At 34.1% G+C, this 18,685-nt stretch overlaps 1 protein-coding gene across 6 annotated transcripts in view; it reads right to left on the bottom strand.

Moving 5' to 3' along the window:
- LOC124234301 (synaptojanin-1) overlaps positions 1-18,685 on the bottom strand; it is an 88,366-nt gene that overhangs the window by 35,584 nt on the left and 34,097 nt on the right. For 4 of the 6 annotated variants that reach the window (XM_046651603.1, XM_046651604.1, XM_046651605.1 and 1 more), the window contains exons 7-15: positions 16,678-16,739; positions 15,574-15,670; positions 13,961-14,130; positions 12,871-12,952; positions 10,488-10,640; positions 8,164-8,320; positions 5,876-5,899; positions 2,861-3,052; positions 802-886 (exon numbers count right to left, since the gene is read on the bottom strand). In XM_046651603.1, coding sequence (XP_046507559.1) covers positions 802-886; positions 2,861-3,052; positions 5,876-5,899; positions 8,164-8,320; positions 10,488-10,640; positions 12,871-12,952; positions 13,961-14,130; positions 15,574-15,670; positions 16,678-16,739 — 1,022 coding nt within the window. Of the gene's footprint in view, positions 1-801; positions 887-2,860; positions 3,053-5,875; positions 5,900-8,163; positions 8,330-10,487; positions 10,641-12,870; positions 12,953-13,960; positions 14,131-15,573; positions 15,671-16,677; positions 16,740-18,685 lie in introns of all 6 variants that reach the window. The other 2 variants (XM_046651607.1, XM_046651608.1) reach the window with 2 other exon arrangements.

Here is an 18,685-nt window from a genome sequence, read left to right as displayed (position 1 = left end):
ACTAACCTTTAACAAACTACCATCTGTTGAGTTTTGGTATAGCATCAGAGAAGTAATGACCTGAAAAAGCTATTAAAATATTTCCATTTCCAACTACATATTTATGTGATTTTCCTTATATACTTCAACCAAAACATATTGCAACACACTGACGCGGTAGATGTGAGAATCCAGTTGTCTTAAGCCAGATATTAAAGAGATGTGCAAAACTACAAAACAATGTCATCCTTCTCAGTAAATTTTTGCTTTGGAAAATAGTTACTTTTCAGAAAAAAAATGTGCTATTTATATTAACACATAATGGGCTTGTTATTGTTATTTATTTACTTATTTTTTGAGGAAGACTGGCTCTGAGCTAACATCTGCACCCATCTTCCTCTATTTCATATGTGAGATGCCTGCCACAGCATGGCCTGATAAGCAATGCTAGGTCCACGCCAGGGATCCAAGCCGGCGAACTCCAGGCTGCTGAAGCACAGTGCATGAACTTAACTGCTGCGCCACCGGGCCAGCCTCTTGTTATTGTTATTTTTAAATGAATTAAATGTTTTTAAAGTTTCATTTTTAATTTCTAATGTGGTAAATATCAAGAGATATAACCCACATAAATAAAAGTTAAGATTTTCAATATTTCCAAGAGTGTAGAAAATCTTGAAACCAAAAAGTCTGAGATCTGCTATCTTACAGTTTAAAAACACCATTAAATGCATTATCTCAATCTCTCCTGTACCATCTATTTAGTTATCTGCCCTCCGTGTCCCTCACCTAGAAATTTTCCCATGTGTCACCCTGCTGGCTTACCTTGCATTCACAATGTTTCCAGCATTCAACTCTACCATTTCTTCAAAACCAATTGCAAATATATCAGTTGGCTTACTTCTTTTATCTACAATTAAGCATCCAAGAAAGACTTTTGAAATATAGCTTTAGTCAAATGGCAACTCCCTCACAATACAACTAAGATCAACACTAGATTTCATAAAAGTCCATTTTTGTGTTTTAAGTTTAACCAAATTCAAATTAAAGGCAAAAACCCATGAGCGGGACAAAAGTACTTTACAGTAATTCACTTTAATTTACTTTGCTTTCTATTCAGGTGTCTTAACTCTGCTTCTTTAAGACTGTTATTCTTGAAGACCCTTAAGTCCTTCCAGAAATCACTTCTCAGAACTCTTGCTAAAGTCTGTACTGTGGACAGCAGAGAAACAAGCCACTTCTTAAAGGCTAAGGTGAACCAAAATTGGAGAGGTAAAGGAATTCTTCAGAAAAGGCACAAACAATAAAGTGGTTGAGAAAGCATCTCAAATTAGAGATAACAGTTAGGGGGGATTTTTCACATTCAAATTTGAAAACCTCAGGCTCGATCCTTTTGCTATTTCCTGGGTAGAAGAAATCCAGGAGAACTGGAAGAGATTCAGGGGTTAAGACATACGTCTCTGTTCCAGCCATCAGCTCTCTCATGGCTGACAAGGACTAAAAGAGAACAGAAGCTGCTTGAGACAAGCAGCCCAGGGGTACTTTGGGTGGCCCAAGTATTCAGAAATGAGGATAAATAGCTAGAGCCTATAAACACTACGAACTAATACTAAGAAATAAAAAAATAAAAATATTTATCGACTGCTATTATGTGCAAGACTTATACATGCATCCTCTCATTTACCACATAAACATCTCATGTGAGACAGATTATTTTTGCCTTTTATTTACAGACAGAAAAAAACTGAGGCTTTTGAGAGTGTAAGCAACTTGCCCAAGTTGAGACATAAAATGCAGTGTGGCACAATGACTCTGAAACCAAACTGCCTGAGTTCAAATCCCAGCCCTGCCACTGCTAACCGCTTGCCGCTACTTGGCAGGTTACTTCCCTTACTGTCTCTCAGTCTCCTCATCTGTGAAACTGGAATAGTAATAGTGCCTGTGTAGTAGGTCTGTTGCAAGGCTTAAACGAACAGAAGTAAAGTACTCAGAAGCGTAGTGTTAGCTGTTATTATTATTATTGCTACTACTAGAACTGCAGCCTCAATCAGGTTCAACGTAAGCGGAAAGGGGCATTTTAAAATAAGTTTGGGGACAATCCCAGGGTTTAAGACATGACTGATTAAAGATAATTAAAAAAGCGAAATATGTATCTCACATTATTTCATATGAACATCACTTTCACATATAATACTTGTTAAATGTGTACCATTTTAAAAAGGAATTAAAGTTGACTTAAAAAAAGAAGGTCTCAGATTCATGATTCTAATAAAAATCTTAATAAAAGCATCCTCAGCTTAACGTTTGGTTCTGGCTATTAAGAGCTTGGTGGCAGAGTACCCAAACTGAATGAAAACCAAGTTTTTACAAGGATAAATCAGTACTGTTAAGTTATAAAGTGCCAACGAATGTCACAAAAATTGTAAGACTGTTCATGAGCCACTCTGAATATTTCTTATCTTAGTAACTAAATAGAGGACTAGATTTGAAAAATGGGACATACTAGGTTTGAAAAATCATCAATTATAAAATAAGCTTGTTTTGTGTCAGTTTCAAAGAATAAAAACAGAACTAGTCTTTCTTCCACGTGTGGTTACCTTTTAAAGATATCTATTTATGCACGGATCCTATTTCCTGAGACTCAGATATCAAAGAACAACATTTTTTATTTTACCGTTATGTTTTCTTACAAAATAGAAAATAAAAGTCTAGGAATAAAAAAGAGGTAAGATTTTAATAAATTTCATCTATAAAAATGTTGGCCTTTCAACTTTATAAATATAAGTTTCTTTTATAAAGTAATGCATATTGTGAAGCGCTCCATTTGTTTTCTACATTAATAAATCAGTCAGGATTAATAAGTTCCATATTATAAACAGCCAACCTTGAAACTCCAGGATGCCAGCTAACTTGGGTGCATCAAGAAGCCAGTCAGTGAGTGTCTGATTCTTAAAAGCTATACTGCGAAACTGCTTCCCACCGTTCACATTCCAGGTTCCAACACACACTCGAATTTTCTTGGGCTTGGAATACTTGTAGAAATTCTCACACATGCTCTTTAGTACTTTAGAAGACGCTAATCAAAAACAAAATACAACAGAATTTTAGCCGCATTAAACCACTTATAAAAACTTATTTTCACAGCTGAGAAATGATGCCTGGAAAGTACTATCATCATCCTAAGCACAAACATAAGACACATGCACAGGCACAAAAAGAGATCAGCCTTGAACACAAAGCCCAGCACAATGCAATTAAGCAACACAATTAAAATAAAATCAACCACATTAAATACAATAACCAAAGTAAAAGAGCTATGACAAAATTATTGCAGCAACATAAAACATGCAGAAAAATGGTTCTGTTTCAATGTAATGGTATTATTTTATAATGTACAAAATTAGAGACTGTACATTTTCTGGAATATAGCAATTGACTTTCATACAACTTTCATTCGGGGCTGGTAAAAATATAAATTTTATTTCTCCCCAAACAAAAACATTTAAGAACACTTCCATTTAAAATTCTAGCTATTGGCAGGTGGTTTGATGAGTAATGGCTTCCTGACAAAAACGTAAATTACAGACAATAATGAGATGTTAGACAATGAAGTCACTTCTAAATGCTTCTCATCTCACTCAGAGCAGAAGCCAAAGCCTTTAACAGTGGTCTACAAGGCCCTAAACAACTTGCCTTGCCTTTCTGCCCTCATCTGCTGCCCCTTCCCTGTTCACTCACTGCTCAGCCACTGGACTCCCTGCTGTTTCAAAAAGATGCCAGGCCTGTTTCCACCACAGGGCCTTTGTACTGGCTGTTTCCACTACCTGTAACACTCTTCCCTCACCTCCTTCCAGTCTTTACTTTACAGCGAGGCTTTCCCTGACCACCTTATTTAAAACTGCATTCTGTCCCTAACCTTCAATATCCCCTCCCCTTCCTTTATTTTTCTCTATAGCATTTATCACCACTTATAAACTATGTATTTTATTTATTTATCCTGTAACTATCTGTCTCCCCTCACAAGAACGGATGCTCCATGAGGGCAGAAATGTTGGTTTATTTTGTTAACTGCACCATCCCTAGTGACTAGAAGAGTGCCTGGTACATAGTAAGTGCTCAATAAATAATCGTTAAATGAATGAGTGCTCAATACATTCTAAATCTTCAATCTCTTTCCTGCATATTTTTTAACTACTACCTATTTTCTTCCTTCTAAACCACATTTTATTTTGGTAAAATTAAATTCCCAGCACGTAAAGTAGATAGAACTTTAACAGGACCTTAATCTAAAAACCAAACAATGTACACTTAGTTGGCAGTTAACTGGTAAGAGGAAAAGGAAATAAAAATGATTCTCACCTTTTACAACATGATCTTATTTTATTACGATATTTATTTTATGATACCAAGATATACAGCAGTCTTGTGAGAGAATGAGAGTGAAAAAGGCAAATAACATCTTAGAATTACTATGAAAATAGTTTTGATCTGTGAATCCCCTGAAAGAACTGCTGATTTAGTTGATAAGTATATCCACATTGTTCCCAGAGCAGACATGCGGATTTCTAGCCCTCTGCTATTTGATTTAATTCCTTGTACAGAGGTGTTCGTGATAATGAAAGCAGATTATACATTCTGGCCTGCCGGTATGGTTAATTGAAAACTGGCTGTACCTGGATAAAGCATCATTCTCTATTACTGTGGTTTATCATGGTCTTTATAAGTGAAGTCATTGCCAATGTTACTACAAGGAAAACTGCTTCTGAAATTCTTTCTATATCAAAACACAAGTTCTATAATGATTTAACAGCTTAAAATATTCAGCAAGACAAACAACGAATTGTGTGAACAAAAACATGTTGCCATGTTGTGTGAACTAATAAACTCAGTCTATAAATGGAATAAAAAGTTAAAAAAAATTCCTAGTTTATTCTTAATTGGTTGGCATCTTAATGTGCAGAAAGAAATGAGTCGATGTTCAAACAGATATCCATCCCTAAATAGCCTATCACTTCAGAAAATGGAGTTTCTTTGTAAAACTCAAAAATATATCCAAGTGCTCTCTTCCTCCATCCTTCTCAAAAAAAATAACCAATAGTTTCTCAAAACATTCAGAACAATAACTAAGCAAAACAAATCTTAAGTGATACCAAATCTTAAGTGAAAGGAAGAAAATTTGTCTCTTTTGGCTAAATTTCTGGCAAGAGTTTAACTTTTGTTCCTTTTGGCATAGATTCATGTTTAAAGACAAGACCATAAATCTTATTCAGAGAATGAAAGCATGAGATTCCTATGAATAGGAAAGGGAAGAAAAATAATGACCTTTAGTCTTATACACAACTTTTCTAATTTTGTTAGCAATTTAATGCTTTTTAAAAGATTTCAGATAGTATTTTAGTGCAGGTCTTACAGTTACAGGAAATATTTCATCCACAATATAAGGAAATGAGTCAATGCCTTTTCAAATATTATGTGTGAGAAACACTGCTGAGTCGTCATAAATATCACAGATAGTACTCTAAAATTAATCCAAAATAAAAATAGTCACATCTGGGTTTTTTCCACTAGCCTATTAAGAGTACGGTATAACACTAATAATGTTTGTTCAATGAAATATAAAGTAAAATTAAAACTAGATGACCTATATTTAATTGGAATTAAGCATTTGCTACATGAAGACGGAGAGCACCACATATTTCTGACTAAATGAAGTACTTAGTTTTCTCAAACTTAAATACATTTCTTAGATTAAAACAAGCTATCAATTTATCCTATTAGAACCTGAGGGCAAAACAGAGAAAGTTTCCATTTACTTATGGCTTCATTTATTTACAATATTAACTTCAGAAAAATAGAGGAAAAGTTGCTTTTATTTATAGATTGATTTTCTATACTGTACCTGACTGTAACGTCTGTTCAGAAACTATGGATAGCATCAAGAAGAAAACAAAGAATCATTAGTACAACAGAAAGTTACAGTTAACATCTAAAGTGTTATGACAAAACATTCTGAGATGGACTCACTTTTTCCTTTTAAGTCAATTTGATGACTTTATTTTTTCAGATGGCTGTAGGATACCAAAGATTAAGAATAAATGATAACTGACACAAACCCTCTGTCTCTAGAAAAATCCTACAGTGACTCAGCGATGTCCCGAGTTTCACAACAGAAGGTTCTACACCTGCTTTTCACGCTGTTCCTGTACGTGTATATGTGTATGTGTGAGCATGTGCACATACATGTGAGGGAGAATATAAATCTGAAAACCTTACAGGCTGGATTGAACAAATGAAAGACACTGCCCTAATATATACCTTACAGTATTCTTTCTGGGACTCACCAGTTGAAAAGTACAATCAATTCAGTTATAACACCATCAAACACATGCATTCCCAAAAAAACCACCATGCTATACAAAATGGTTCAAATTCCCACAGCCACAGGGCTTATGGGGAAAATGGAGTTAGGGCCCAACACTCAAAAACTTTGGCAGTGACAGGCCAAAAGACAGGAACCTAATTAAGACAGTAGCAGAGTTTTACATGTGTTAAATGGTTAAGAAATGGATGAATACTCCTTAAAATATGGCGCTTCATCTTGAAAAAGAACTGAAGTTTGCTTGTAGAAATGGGCATCAGGAGTAATTGTGAATGATGGAAGAAGGGTTCTCTGATATTGGACAGAAAGTTGGAACATCAGATGTGGATGGGTATGGCTCATAACACAGCTGGTGAACTGAGGGAAAGTGATGTTTGAGGTGTGCACATGTGTGTATGTGTGTTTTGTATATTTCTACCCATCTCAGTTCTGCTGGGTGCAGTTTTCTGCATTTACATAGCGTTACTGCTGGTGAAATCATGCATAAACTAATGTAGAATTAGCGTTACACTAAAAATGTTCCCTAATATAGCATCCATGTTGGAACAAATTCCCATTCTCAGAACAAGCATTATAGCAGAACTGACTGTACTTTTTTTAAAAGGCATATTTTACATATAGTAAAATGTGTAAGAAACTAAAACCCTGATGATCAAGTACGGGAATCAGGTCCTTCACTTCTTTTCTGTCGTTCAATTGCTTACTTTCAATGTTGCTTATTAACTAAAGAAGGTACAAGTGGAAAGAGCTGATAAGATGGAAATCAGTCAAGTCTCCACTGTTGGAAGCCAGGAAGAAAACCTGAATAAAAGCAGTAGCTGAGATCAGATTTTGTTTTTTACAGCTTTAGTAGGTCTCAGCTCCTCAGCCTACTTACAGATCCCTGAGGAGCTGACTGTAATTAACTACCTTCAGCACCATGCAGAATTCTGCAAGAATCCATGGTAACCTATTTGACCAAGCAATTATCCAAGAGCACATTACTTGATGAGAAACAATTTTCTACTTGAACTTGTCTACTTGAACAGGGAAAACTAAAGGTTTAGTTTGGAGATGACAGAAGAAATAAAAATGTTCAGACTGCTGAAAAGTTAAAATAGAAAAATACGGAATTAAGGAAGCCTAATTTATTAATTTCTACAATGAATGTTGAGTTTTCTCATGATATTACTCATTGACATGAGCTCAAATTCTTTTGATTTTAATAAAAAACATACTGAAAGATAAAAGGCCATCCTGAAAGCCAACTATTTCTGTCAAATATTAAAATTGGGAGTAATAATTAGTGTCCAATAATAAACACTATTTTAAATTAATATGATTTAATGCTCATTCAAACAATAGCAATTAAAAGGTAAGACCAAGTTATATAAACTTTTGGGGTGGTGATTAGCAAAACCAACAATATAGGTATTGGTTTTTTCAATAAAGCTTTTGTTTTTTACATAACTATGTTATTGAATGCTCTACTAAAAGTACTAGCTGAATATTCTACGAAATTCTGCCTTACATAAAGTTAGCAATACTTAAACCATTCATGCTCTCCATCATAATCTAAAAAAGAAAACACGCATGGGCCTCAGTTTATGGCTTAATAATACCACTGATGATATAAACATTTTAAAAATGATAACTTCCTTTGGAGAATGAAATTTTTAAAAATTACATTCATAGAAATTCCTTCCAAAACTGTTTTAATCAACTCCATCTAAAAATTATTTATGTAAATAAGCCTAATTTACCTCTTCGACTTTTAGAAGAAATATAGAGAAAGAAAGAAAGTAAAATATAAAGTTAAGTATGCATACCACGCAAACTTCCAGTAGTCAAAAGTGCTCGAGCTTTGTCAGCCAAATCACTATTTAGAGTATTTCCCAACAGCAAAACATCAATGGCCTCTTGCTTGGAGCTGTCAAAGAAGTTATTCTGAATCGTTCGGGTAACAGAACGAGCACCATCTTTTAACTTTCCGGCCTGTTCAAGAAAGGGAGCATGGACTCTCATTCTAAATTTCATTTTTAAAATAGTAAACAGTTTTAAACATTTACTGCCCAGGTATCATTAGTGGGTGCAGTTGTGGCACTGAGCTTTTCCATTTCTTTGTGCAGAGCCGTTATCCCAAAGAGGAAGAGAAACAGTGACACCTTGGGCACTGTTCATTTAAATGTGCTTATTTAAAACAAGGAAATCATTTCTTACATCATAGCTTTTAGACTTGGGGATGGGAAGGGTGGGGAGAAACAGGGGAGATAAAAGAGATACACTGTACATCTAAACTCCAAAATAATTTAATAGTAGAAAAATAAAATTGAAATTGTTCCCAAATAACTTATATTAGTTAAAACTAAAACTGAACATAAGAATGAACGTCTAGTCTAAAAAGAAATTTATAACTACAGTTCATAAATAAATATTACATGTAAACTACAGTTAGCATAGTTTAGGTCTTTTTATTGCCCACTTAAATATATATAATAAGAATAATAAACTTATGCCAATTCCTACAGTGGAGAGTTGATTACAACTTTTAATGAACATATATTTTACTTAGGCATGTTAGTTACCATAAAGATTTATTTTGATCTTACAGATTTAGATGACTGTTGAAAAAAAACCAAACAACTCTCACCTTTTGAAAAAAACTTTAGTTTGCAACATGCACTTTTTATCCCTTAAAGAAATAACAGTAATTTGAGGCTTAAAATATTTCCTCCTGCATGATACCATACACAAATGACATTATTTAAAAAGACACTCACCATTCACATTATCAGGCAATTAATCAAAAGGAACCCAGAGAAAGGAAAAGAAAGAGCAGTTCAGACGTTAGATTTTAGTTCAATTCAGACTAGCATATTTAATATATAAAATTTCCCATCTATCTGTTAGAGATAAAAGAGACTAAAAATATATGTAAGCTCTGTACATATATTGTCTTACTCACTGCAGAAATGAAAAAGCAGAGAAACATAAAACGATATTTTAAGCAATAGTTCTAAGAGAATCAGGTTTTAACAGCAAGAATTATGTTCTCCATTTAACAGGAATAAATGAAAGTTTAACAATTTCAGGTTTTCAAATATAGGGAACATTTAAGAACTAAATATTTGTAAGTCTCAGTACACATTATTTTTATGAGTCGAACAGAGGGACTCTCCAGGGAAGGCCGTCACCTCTGGACAGAGGCATGGCATTTTATGAGGCAGAAAAGGAGGAAGATTTGGAAATTAAAAGAAGACAGTGATGAGGAATGCTCTTTAAAGAATTTCAGTTGCTATCCTGAAGAGGCTGAATGAGAACTATAAAAGTGCTAAATGTTCTTGTTTCTATTCCTAATGTAATTTGAGGAATTGTAGACATTTAAAAAATTCAACTGAGGCCAAGAGCCTTAAAAAGCCAATATTTAAGTGTATAAAATAATGAAAAAAATCTCAAGTATGCTTCTGAAGTCTCTCAATAAGGGCCAAATACTAGAGTGGAAAGTAGTCTGTAGATAATAGCAGCAATTAAAAGGTAATGAGGCATAGAATCATAATTAAGCCCATCTCTCACACTTCTTTTGCACATTTTGATAGCCTCCTTTTCAAGGAAAGGTAAGTAAAATTATAAAAACTTAACAATCAAGCCCTAATAGTGTTGGGTTCATAGTAGGTGTTGCATAAATTGTTCACTGATTTATTCATTCATCCAGCATTAGTCACACATCTATTAAACAGGAGGCACTGTGTCAAGTGCTAGGGACACAAACCAAATGAGATAGGACCCTTTACTAGGAGAATTATGGTTAAAAAAACATCATATTTATAATCAAAATAAACAACATAAAAAAATAAAACAGATATGCAAGGGAAAAATTACACACAAAAAATGTACGCAACATACATATAGGCCTAATGGATAACCACTAAATGACGAAGTACGTCGTACTCTCACATCTAGGGAAATAACTCTCTTTCATTCCATCATCAATAGCACTATAGAGGGTGTGTTAAAGAGAATATAAAAGCATGATAAGACAGAGATCAAAAACAGATACCTAAAAAAACCCCTGTTAATTAAGAGACCATTTAAAAGCTTTATTAAGAGAGGAAAAAGAGGATCCTTTATAATGCTGTGCTAGATCGAGATTTACCTTAGCCTTTCCTTCAAGAGCTCCAGTCCCTGCATATATCTTACTGATTGAATCACCATTTACAGACCACATTGACCGAAAAACCTCTTGAAAGCGAGTCACCAACTGAGGCTTTTCAGCTAAGCCAAGAGCTTCCAACTGTTTAGTAAGCATCTAAAACAGCAAAAGAGAAACCTGTATAAATCTATCAGTACATTAATTGTGCTGTGACTTTTTAAGAACTACCAGAATCAAATTAAAAATTTCTAGTTATAGGACTATGTGGAATTGGATTCTGAAAACACAAGTTTACTAGGCTGTTATTTCCCACCATTTCAATTTTTAAAGTAAATATCCATCCATGAAACTTACAAATAACTTAACATTCCCTTGTTGTAATAAGAACTTCTTTCTGGTTAAATGACAAAATTAATCTTACTGAAACGTCTCTATAAATCAGACTAGTTTACCTGTTCAGCTAAAAGAACTAATTGTTCAACAACATGTATTAGAGCAACGAAATATATTTACCAAGTTTATCTAAACATATACAGAAATAATTAAGTTTCTTTAATTTTTGGATTTGGTCCTATAAGTTGGGGTAATTAAGGTCAAAAGTTTAGAGAAAAGGAGAGCTGCTCTTGAACTGTCACAAAAATAAGTCATATCTCTGAATAAAGTCATGACAGCTTTTTATGTCATGGATCTTTGGGCCACCACAATACCTTCATCGTAGATAACAACGAAAGTGTTTAGAAAAGTTATTGGTCTTTACTCTGAACAAATTTTAGCCTTGAAATCTGGCAAAGTCAAAGCAACATACAATTCTTAGTCTATTTCTCTTATTTGGAATCCAGTCATATTCTATGCCTTGCATTTTTACTGAACTCCCTCCCATTTGTGTTTTGCCTTAACTTATCTATAAATATGGAGATTATCCATAATTACAGAGGGATCAAAAAACAAAATAACATAAAAAACCCTCAACTGGCTTTGCTTGCCTAGGGACTTACACCAAAGCTGTTCTTTGTTGGCATGGAGAACAAAACAAAATAAGCCCCCAGGATCCCCTTTATCATTTATATGCCTGTCTCTTCAAGGAATTGGGGAAAACTGGTCTTTACTACTAGTTTGGTTTTGCCTACTTTACTAGTAAATTTTGTAACCAGTCAACCAATTGCTATACTCGGGAGTATTCTCACACCTAACTACCAAAAGCAGATAGGCAGCTAAGTTACATTCTGAAAACTAACACTTGTTTTACCTTTCATAAAGACTTTCAAGTATTTCAATAAGCTTACCCTCAGAATCTAAGCAAATGTATTTAGTTACTTAGAAACAGAACTCAAAACAAACAGGAGCCACAGGATAAACTCCATCCAAATGCCAACTGCCTGCTTTCACTTTTCTTGTCTCTGTCATATTTTCCAAATCTATTATGATAAACCTCAATAACAGACTTCAAAAAAAGGCAAAACAGTAAACTTGAAAAATACATTTCTGCAGCAGAGAATTCTACATTCTGTACTTTCACTTTTGAGACTGAAAGAACTTCGGCTGCAGAGTAACTAATTAACCAATATTGTGACCAAATATGAGATCATTAATTAGAGGAGATAAGAACATGTTATTTCCTATTCCTGTTTTTTTTTTCTTTTTAGTATTAGAGAACTATGCTAAGTTCCTATGGAACTAAATGAAGACCCACCATAGCCTTAGGACCCTAACTGTTGCATAATAGGAAAGCCAGAAAGCTCAGCATTGCTACAGTTTGTCATATAGTTGAGATAATATTAGACCAAATTTGATGGATAAGTGGTAAAGAAAAAAACTTTTAAACAAAGACTGAGTTAGAGAAGTTGAATCTCATTTACTTTCATTCTCATTGACAACGGCATTCTCTTCTGATCCTGTCTTATGTAGCTACTGATTTGAAAATGCCATATAAAGTGCAGTGGGTAACAGACCGTCAGAAACATAATCCTACAGGACTGTGCATGTGAAAATAGACCCCCCAATTCCAAAGAGACATTTAAAAGACAACACAGAGAATGAAGGCCAAATATATACAAAAACATATACTTATTTTTTTCCAAAAGACAGGCAAAGGAAGCAATTATTGGGATAGTATAAATAAGTTTTTTTAAGGGAAGGTTAAGGAACAATAGAGTGAAATATATAGATAGCTACCTAAAGAGACTATTCAGAACAGATAAAGGAAACATTTAAATGAAAATAGATTTTGGCAGGGAAAAAAAAAAAAGACTAGAAGAGAAGTACAAAATACCCTTAATGAAGTATAACTTCATTTTGTGGAAAGTAACTGAGAAACATAAACATTACAAAAGCACTGAAAGAGGCAGCGGATGCAAGTCATACCCACACATTTTAATTTATTTTTTACCTCTAAGCCAAGGAATGCCTGCACACTATTTGTTCTGTCGAGACAATCCAAGCAGTTTGTTCGGACTGTACCACTCTGGCATCTGTAACAAATTCAGTAAAGTTAAACAGCTGGTTAGAAACAAAAATAACAAAGCTAAAATAAACAGAGAAAAGTTAAGGTGATTAAAATGTAGCAGCCACTTTCTACCCTCAACTTTTTATTATTACAAATTTCAAACATACAAAAAAGATGAAAGAATTTTACAGTGAATACATATCCACCATCTCAATTCTGCAATTATTAACATTTGTCATATAGTCTTTACCAGGTATCTATCTATTCATCCACACTCACTATTTTTAATTAGGCCAGTAGTTAGGAACTAAACATACATAATCAAATATTTGTGAAATGAATTTTAAAAACTTAAGATCTGTTATCTCTACTGCTGTCCTATAAAATTTCTATGGCACTGATACTAAATATTGTACAAATTGAAAAAATTAACAACTTGAGCTTTGTTCACTAAAGTTTACCTTAACCTCCTCTGAACTTAAATCTTCAATATTTCCTTTCCTCTTGTATTTCTATGCAGAAACTGAAGATTTCAATTACCCTAAAGCAGACGACAGCCAACGTCTTTTACTTCCATCTGCATTTAAGTCTTTACTTAGGTCAAGAAATATGAAAGCAGTAGTTTTAAGAGAGAAGTGGCACAGCCTCGGAGACAACAGCATGAGGTCTGGAGCCAGATGGATGTCAGCCCTACATTTGCCAGTTACGTGACTTGGGGCAGATTATAGCCTATGCCTCAATTTCCTCAAATGTGAATTGGGATAACAATAGACACTATCCCTACGATTGTTGTTATTGATACACGTAGAGACTAAGTACACTGCCCGGCCCACAGGACATGCCCAACAACATAAGCTAGTATTATTACTTGTTGAATTCTAAAGAAAGAAAACAAACCCATAATCAAGTATAATAAAGGAAGATATTTTCTTTAATTACAAACTTCAATTTTAGAAAATTTAAGAGTTCAATGTGATGAATAATTTTTAAGTTATAGCAAAGTTTCAATTTAAAGAAACAGAAACAGTCAAACCTTTGAACTTCACTTCCATCGAAATAGAAAAATCCATAATCTAGAAACTTTTGGACTTGAGGTTTAAGAACACTATGTAATTTTTCTGCCTTTCCTCCTTTAACCATTTGATGATAGTCAAAATTCACCATCTGGATATCAGCAGCATGTTCAGAAGCTTTCAAATGACTCTGAAAGGAAAAAGGCAAATATTCACCTAAGTGTTAACTAAATATGATCTTATCAATATAATGTTATAAATGGAACTTTACATTTTATTATTTTTTTAAAGATTGGCACCTGAGCTAACATCTGTTGCCAATCTTCTTTTTTCTTCTTCTTCTCCTCCCCAAAGCGCCCCCAGTACATAGTTGTATATTCTAGTTGTGAGTGTCTCTGGTTGTGCTGTGTGAGATGCCACCACAGCACAACCTGATGAGTGGTGCCATGTCTGCACCCAGGATCTAAATCAGTGAAACCCCGGGCTGCCAAAGTGCAGTGCACAACTTAACCACTTGCCTATGGGGCCGGCCCCAGAACCTCACATTTTAAATTAAAACCTCGCATGGCCCCTTGAAATCTACTAATCTCACAAAGCTTTCATCGACACTGGTAGTCAAATGGAAAATTATTTGCTGATATCTAATGGCATCTTCTTCCTAAAACTCATATACTATCCCTGAGAGATTAAGTGACATAATTAATATGAGGCAACTTAAATAACATTCATCATTTCCAATCATCAGGATTTCATTTTTTACAACACAAATTTAATAACTGCTTACATATGCTATAGAATCTCAAAATAAATTAACTTCTTTTTAAGACAAAGCTTATCAAAGATTGAAAAACTCATTTTTTACACTTCCATTCAATACATACAAATGTTTTAAAAGTTTACCATAAAAAACCATTCTCTGAAGTATAATCTATTTATTAACAATATTTATTTCACAAAATTAAAAGAAAATACCCAAATAATTAAGTTACTTCTGGACTTAGAGTAAACTTTAGAAAATGTTTTCTAATTATTTTGTTTGTTTCTAATTATTTTGCTTATAATCTTACGTAACACCATGATTTATATTAATTCATTATTGATTCAATAAGCGTTTATTAAGAATATTCTTTTTTAGAAGTCAGACATGTCTTTGGATTCTTTTTTTACTTGAAATTCTTAAATTTTCTCTCATCAATACAAGAGGGTACAATCCAGACTTGCAGGTATACAAATGCATTATTCACCATTTCATAAGACTAAAACAATGACTGTGGTTTCTAGGAAAGAGGCAAAGCAATAAAGAGATGAAGGAGGAAACTGTCTGGTATTTTTCTACCAGTGACAAATGAACATTTTTTGGGGAGAAGGGTATTCTTCTGCTTCTCCACAACATAAATAAGCACATTTTACAAAACAGTCAACTGCCATGAAAGCTTTCTATAATCCCAATTTCAGCAACATTATCCTAAATTATTTCCTAATAGCCCCAAAGAGTTAATGGTTCCAAGTACCCAACCTTTTGCTAGGAAGTCATTTACTTCCTGGAAGAATTTGATTATTGTGTTACATTATTTTTTTAATACTATTCTAGGTGTCCATGGGCCAGAACAGAAAAAAAAGTGATCATACTTACCTGGAAAGCCTTACTTAGCATATGTTCACCCTCCTTAGAGCCAAGCAAATTTACTATTATTTGTTTACCATATAAATTCTTAAGTGTTCTAAAATGCCTAGTAAAGAAAGAAAGGAAATAAGCATATGTCAAATTATAAGCCAAAATTACTTTTCAATAAGCAGGAATCCCCTATTAAATAGAACCTATGTGGCAGTATTTTAAACTCAGAATTTGTAAAATTGGATGCAAATTCATTCCGTATGGTCTCGAAACTCTGAATACATGAAAACTCAGTTAATGCAGTTTCCTCTCTAACTTACCAATGCTAAGACTCCCAGCTATGCTGGAGCTGCTGCAGTCACCCAGCTCCCTCTCTGCTCTGTGAGGCTGGTGCTAGACAAGCACAGAGAACACGAGCCACCCACTTGGCTGGGAAGGCAACTGTACCTCATGAGGACATGAGGACATCACACACTCCGTGAACATTCAGAGAGACCTCCTTAAGAGCTCTAGCCTTAAGAAAAATAGCCCCCAAATATGAGCCATTTTTCTCTCCAGCTTCTAGCCATTTCAGAGGCTATGGCACAATGCCATCTAAAGGAAAAATAACACGAGCCACAGATATTATTTTAAATTTTCTAGAAGGTACATTTAAAAAAAGTGAAAACAGATGAAATTCATTTACATATATTTTATTTAACCCACTGCAGTTAAAATATCATTTTAACATGTAATCAATATATAAAATAAATATTAATAAGATTTTGCTTTTTTTGTACTAAGTCTTTGAAATTCCGTGTGTATTTTACACTTACAGCACACCTCAATTTAGACTAGTCAATTTCAAGTGCTGAAGGGCTATACGTGGCTCGTGGCAACCATACTGGACAGCGCACCCAGAGCAGTAGTTTTAAGGCCAAGAGATCAAGACCTACACACCTATTGCTATCATCCCTAGAAATCGTAACACTAGCATCACTGTCTTCCAGTTAAATTAGGAATCAGAAAAAATTTTACTTAGAGCCAAAAAAGCTGAAATGAATCAGCAAATACAATTATAACTAGTCCCACTGCTTAACAGTATGAAAACTTACAGCATTATGTAAAAATAATCAGTCTTACCTATCAAAAGCAGGTGCATTGGCTTCAAATCCCCTTGACATACGGACACGATGAGATCCCACCTACGACAAGAAAAATATGTTTAATCACACCAAAAGACAACATATAGAAGAAATATCATTGTTTATAATATGCAATAATTCATTTGCTGAATACACAGCAGTAAGTCGAATAGCTGATTTTCATTCATGATATTCTTTTAAAAGAAACAAGTTCTAGGGGTTTCCCTTCCCCTTTATTTTTCAAAAGGCAATCTCGAAAAAAAAAGAAATAGAAGTTACACCATTATGAAATACTTGTAAGCTAACAGGAATTTTATTTATGAAAGATATTTTTAAGAGTGCTTTCATATAAATTATCTTGTTTTAAGCTCAAAGTATGTGCTCTCTGTAAGTTAACAGATATTACTGCCATTTGGGCAAAAAAAAAACTGAAATACAGACAAATGAAATAACTTGTCTTCTTAGGTCAACATTAATTCCAAAAAAGATTCGCATGATCTAAATTCCTAGTCTTCCAAGCTGCCTACAAGTGCAACGTCTCTATATATTTTTCTATGTTTCTCTATGCTGAACATCCTATTCACTTCTCCCTTACCTAAAGATCCAACAAATTAAAAATACTGTTCCTGGAAAAACAGACTTTCCAAGTCGATCTTCCAGTCACGTAACGATAGTTAGGGAACATTTTGCAAAATAAGAAAATTTGGGTTAAGAGAATTAAACAAGATGGAAAACACCTGCCTATAGTGTTCTGTTATAGTTTTTCTTTTCTCTTAGAGGAAAGTGGCAGAAAGATCAGACAGAATTGAGAAAGCTACAACAGATGCCAAGAAGAAATATAAAGGTGAAACCAGATTATTTCCCTGAATTTCACTTTTAAACATTTCCCTTGAGACTTTGAGATGAAAGATCCCCAGAATTCTTCTTGCTAATCTGTGAACAAAGTGACTTCGAAGGGGACATGGGAGGAGGGTTACCAAATCAGTCACGCAGTTCGACAAATAAACCAGACGATAAACTCTAATATGCTCATCCAATTCCAAAACTGACTTAACAGTATTATCAGTCATTAAGCAGTCTCCCCTCTATCCTGATAAGTGACACAATCTAATAACTGTCCAGATAACCAGCGGATTCTCTCTTTAAGGCTTTTTTCTTTTTAATAAGAAATTGACGGGGCCAGCCCAGTACCATAGCAGTTAAATTTGTGGGCTCCACTTCAGCGGCCCAGGGTTCGCCAGTTTGGATCCCAGGCACAGACCTATGCACTGCTCATCAAGACATGCTGTGGCAGGCGCCCCACATATAAAACACAGGAAGATGGGTACAGATGTTAGATCAGGGTGCATCTTCCTCACCAAAAAAAAAAAAAGAAAGAAAGAAATTGATTAGCCTAATGTCACATCTATATTCAATTTCATTTTATACTACTTAATAGTGTTTATAAAATTTTAAAATTTGCAAGATGGGTGTTCCAGGACTTTAAGCATTTTAGACTAAAGAAAACTGAGCAGAAGTCGATACTTTTTATTTGGAGTAATCTCAGGTAATTTCCTATAACTGTATAAAAGTCCAAGACTTAGCATTTTCTTTATTGATTAACATTTACCTTGCACAGTACTGCCAGCTATCAAGAAGGTGAAAAAACACAAGTTCACACGTTTTTCAGGTAATGGCTGTGGTTGTTCCCCATTGCTATGCTCCTTAACACATATACACAACCAGCTACATACGCTAACTCTTATAGCAATACATTGGTTAGGACTAGGTCTTATTACTCAATGTTAAAGAAAAAAATTCTATAATAAAAGAGCGGTCAACTGTGATAAAAGCAGCACTCCAGAAAGTCTTAAGGCTTTAGATAATCACAGATTTATCCAATTTCAAATAAGGTAACATCAAAGATATTTTTTAAAAACCATTTAATTGGGTGGTATGAAGCATCATTTTTCATCAATATTGCTTCATGTTCACATATTTCTAAAACTTCAATTCAACCAAAAATC

This window comes from Equus quagga, unplaced genomic scaffold, assembly GCF_021613505.1.
Source record: "Equus quagga isolate Etosha38 unplaced genomic scaffold, UCLA_HA_Equagga_1.0 73442_RagTag, whole genome shotgun sequence".
Taxonomy (NCBI): domain Eukaryota; kingdom Metazoa; phylum Chordata; class Mammalia; order Perissodactyla; family Equidae; genus Equus; species Equus quagga.
The sequence above is the reverse complement of the archived record's forward strand: the minus strand, read 5'-3'. Positions and strand labels throughout refer to the sequence as shown.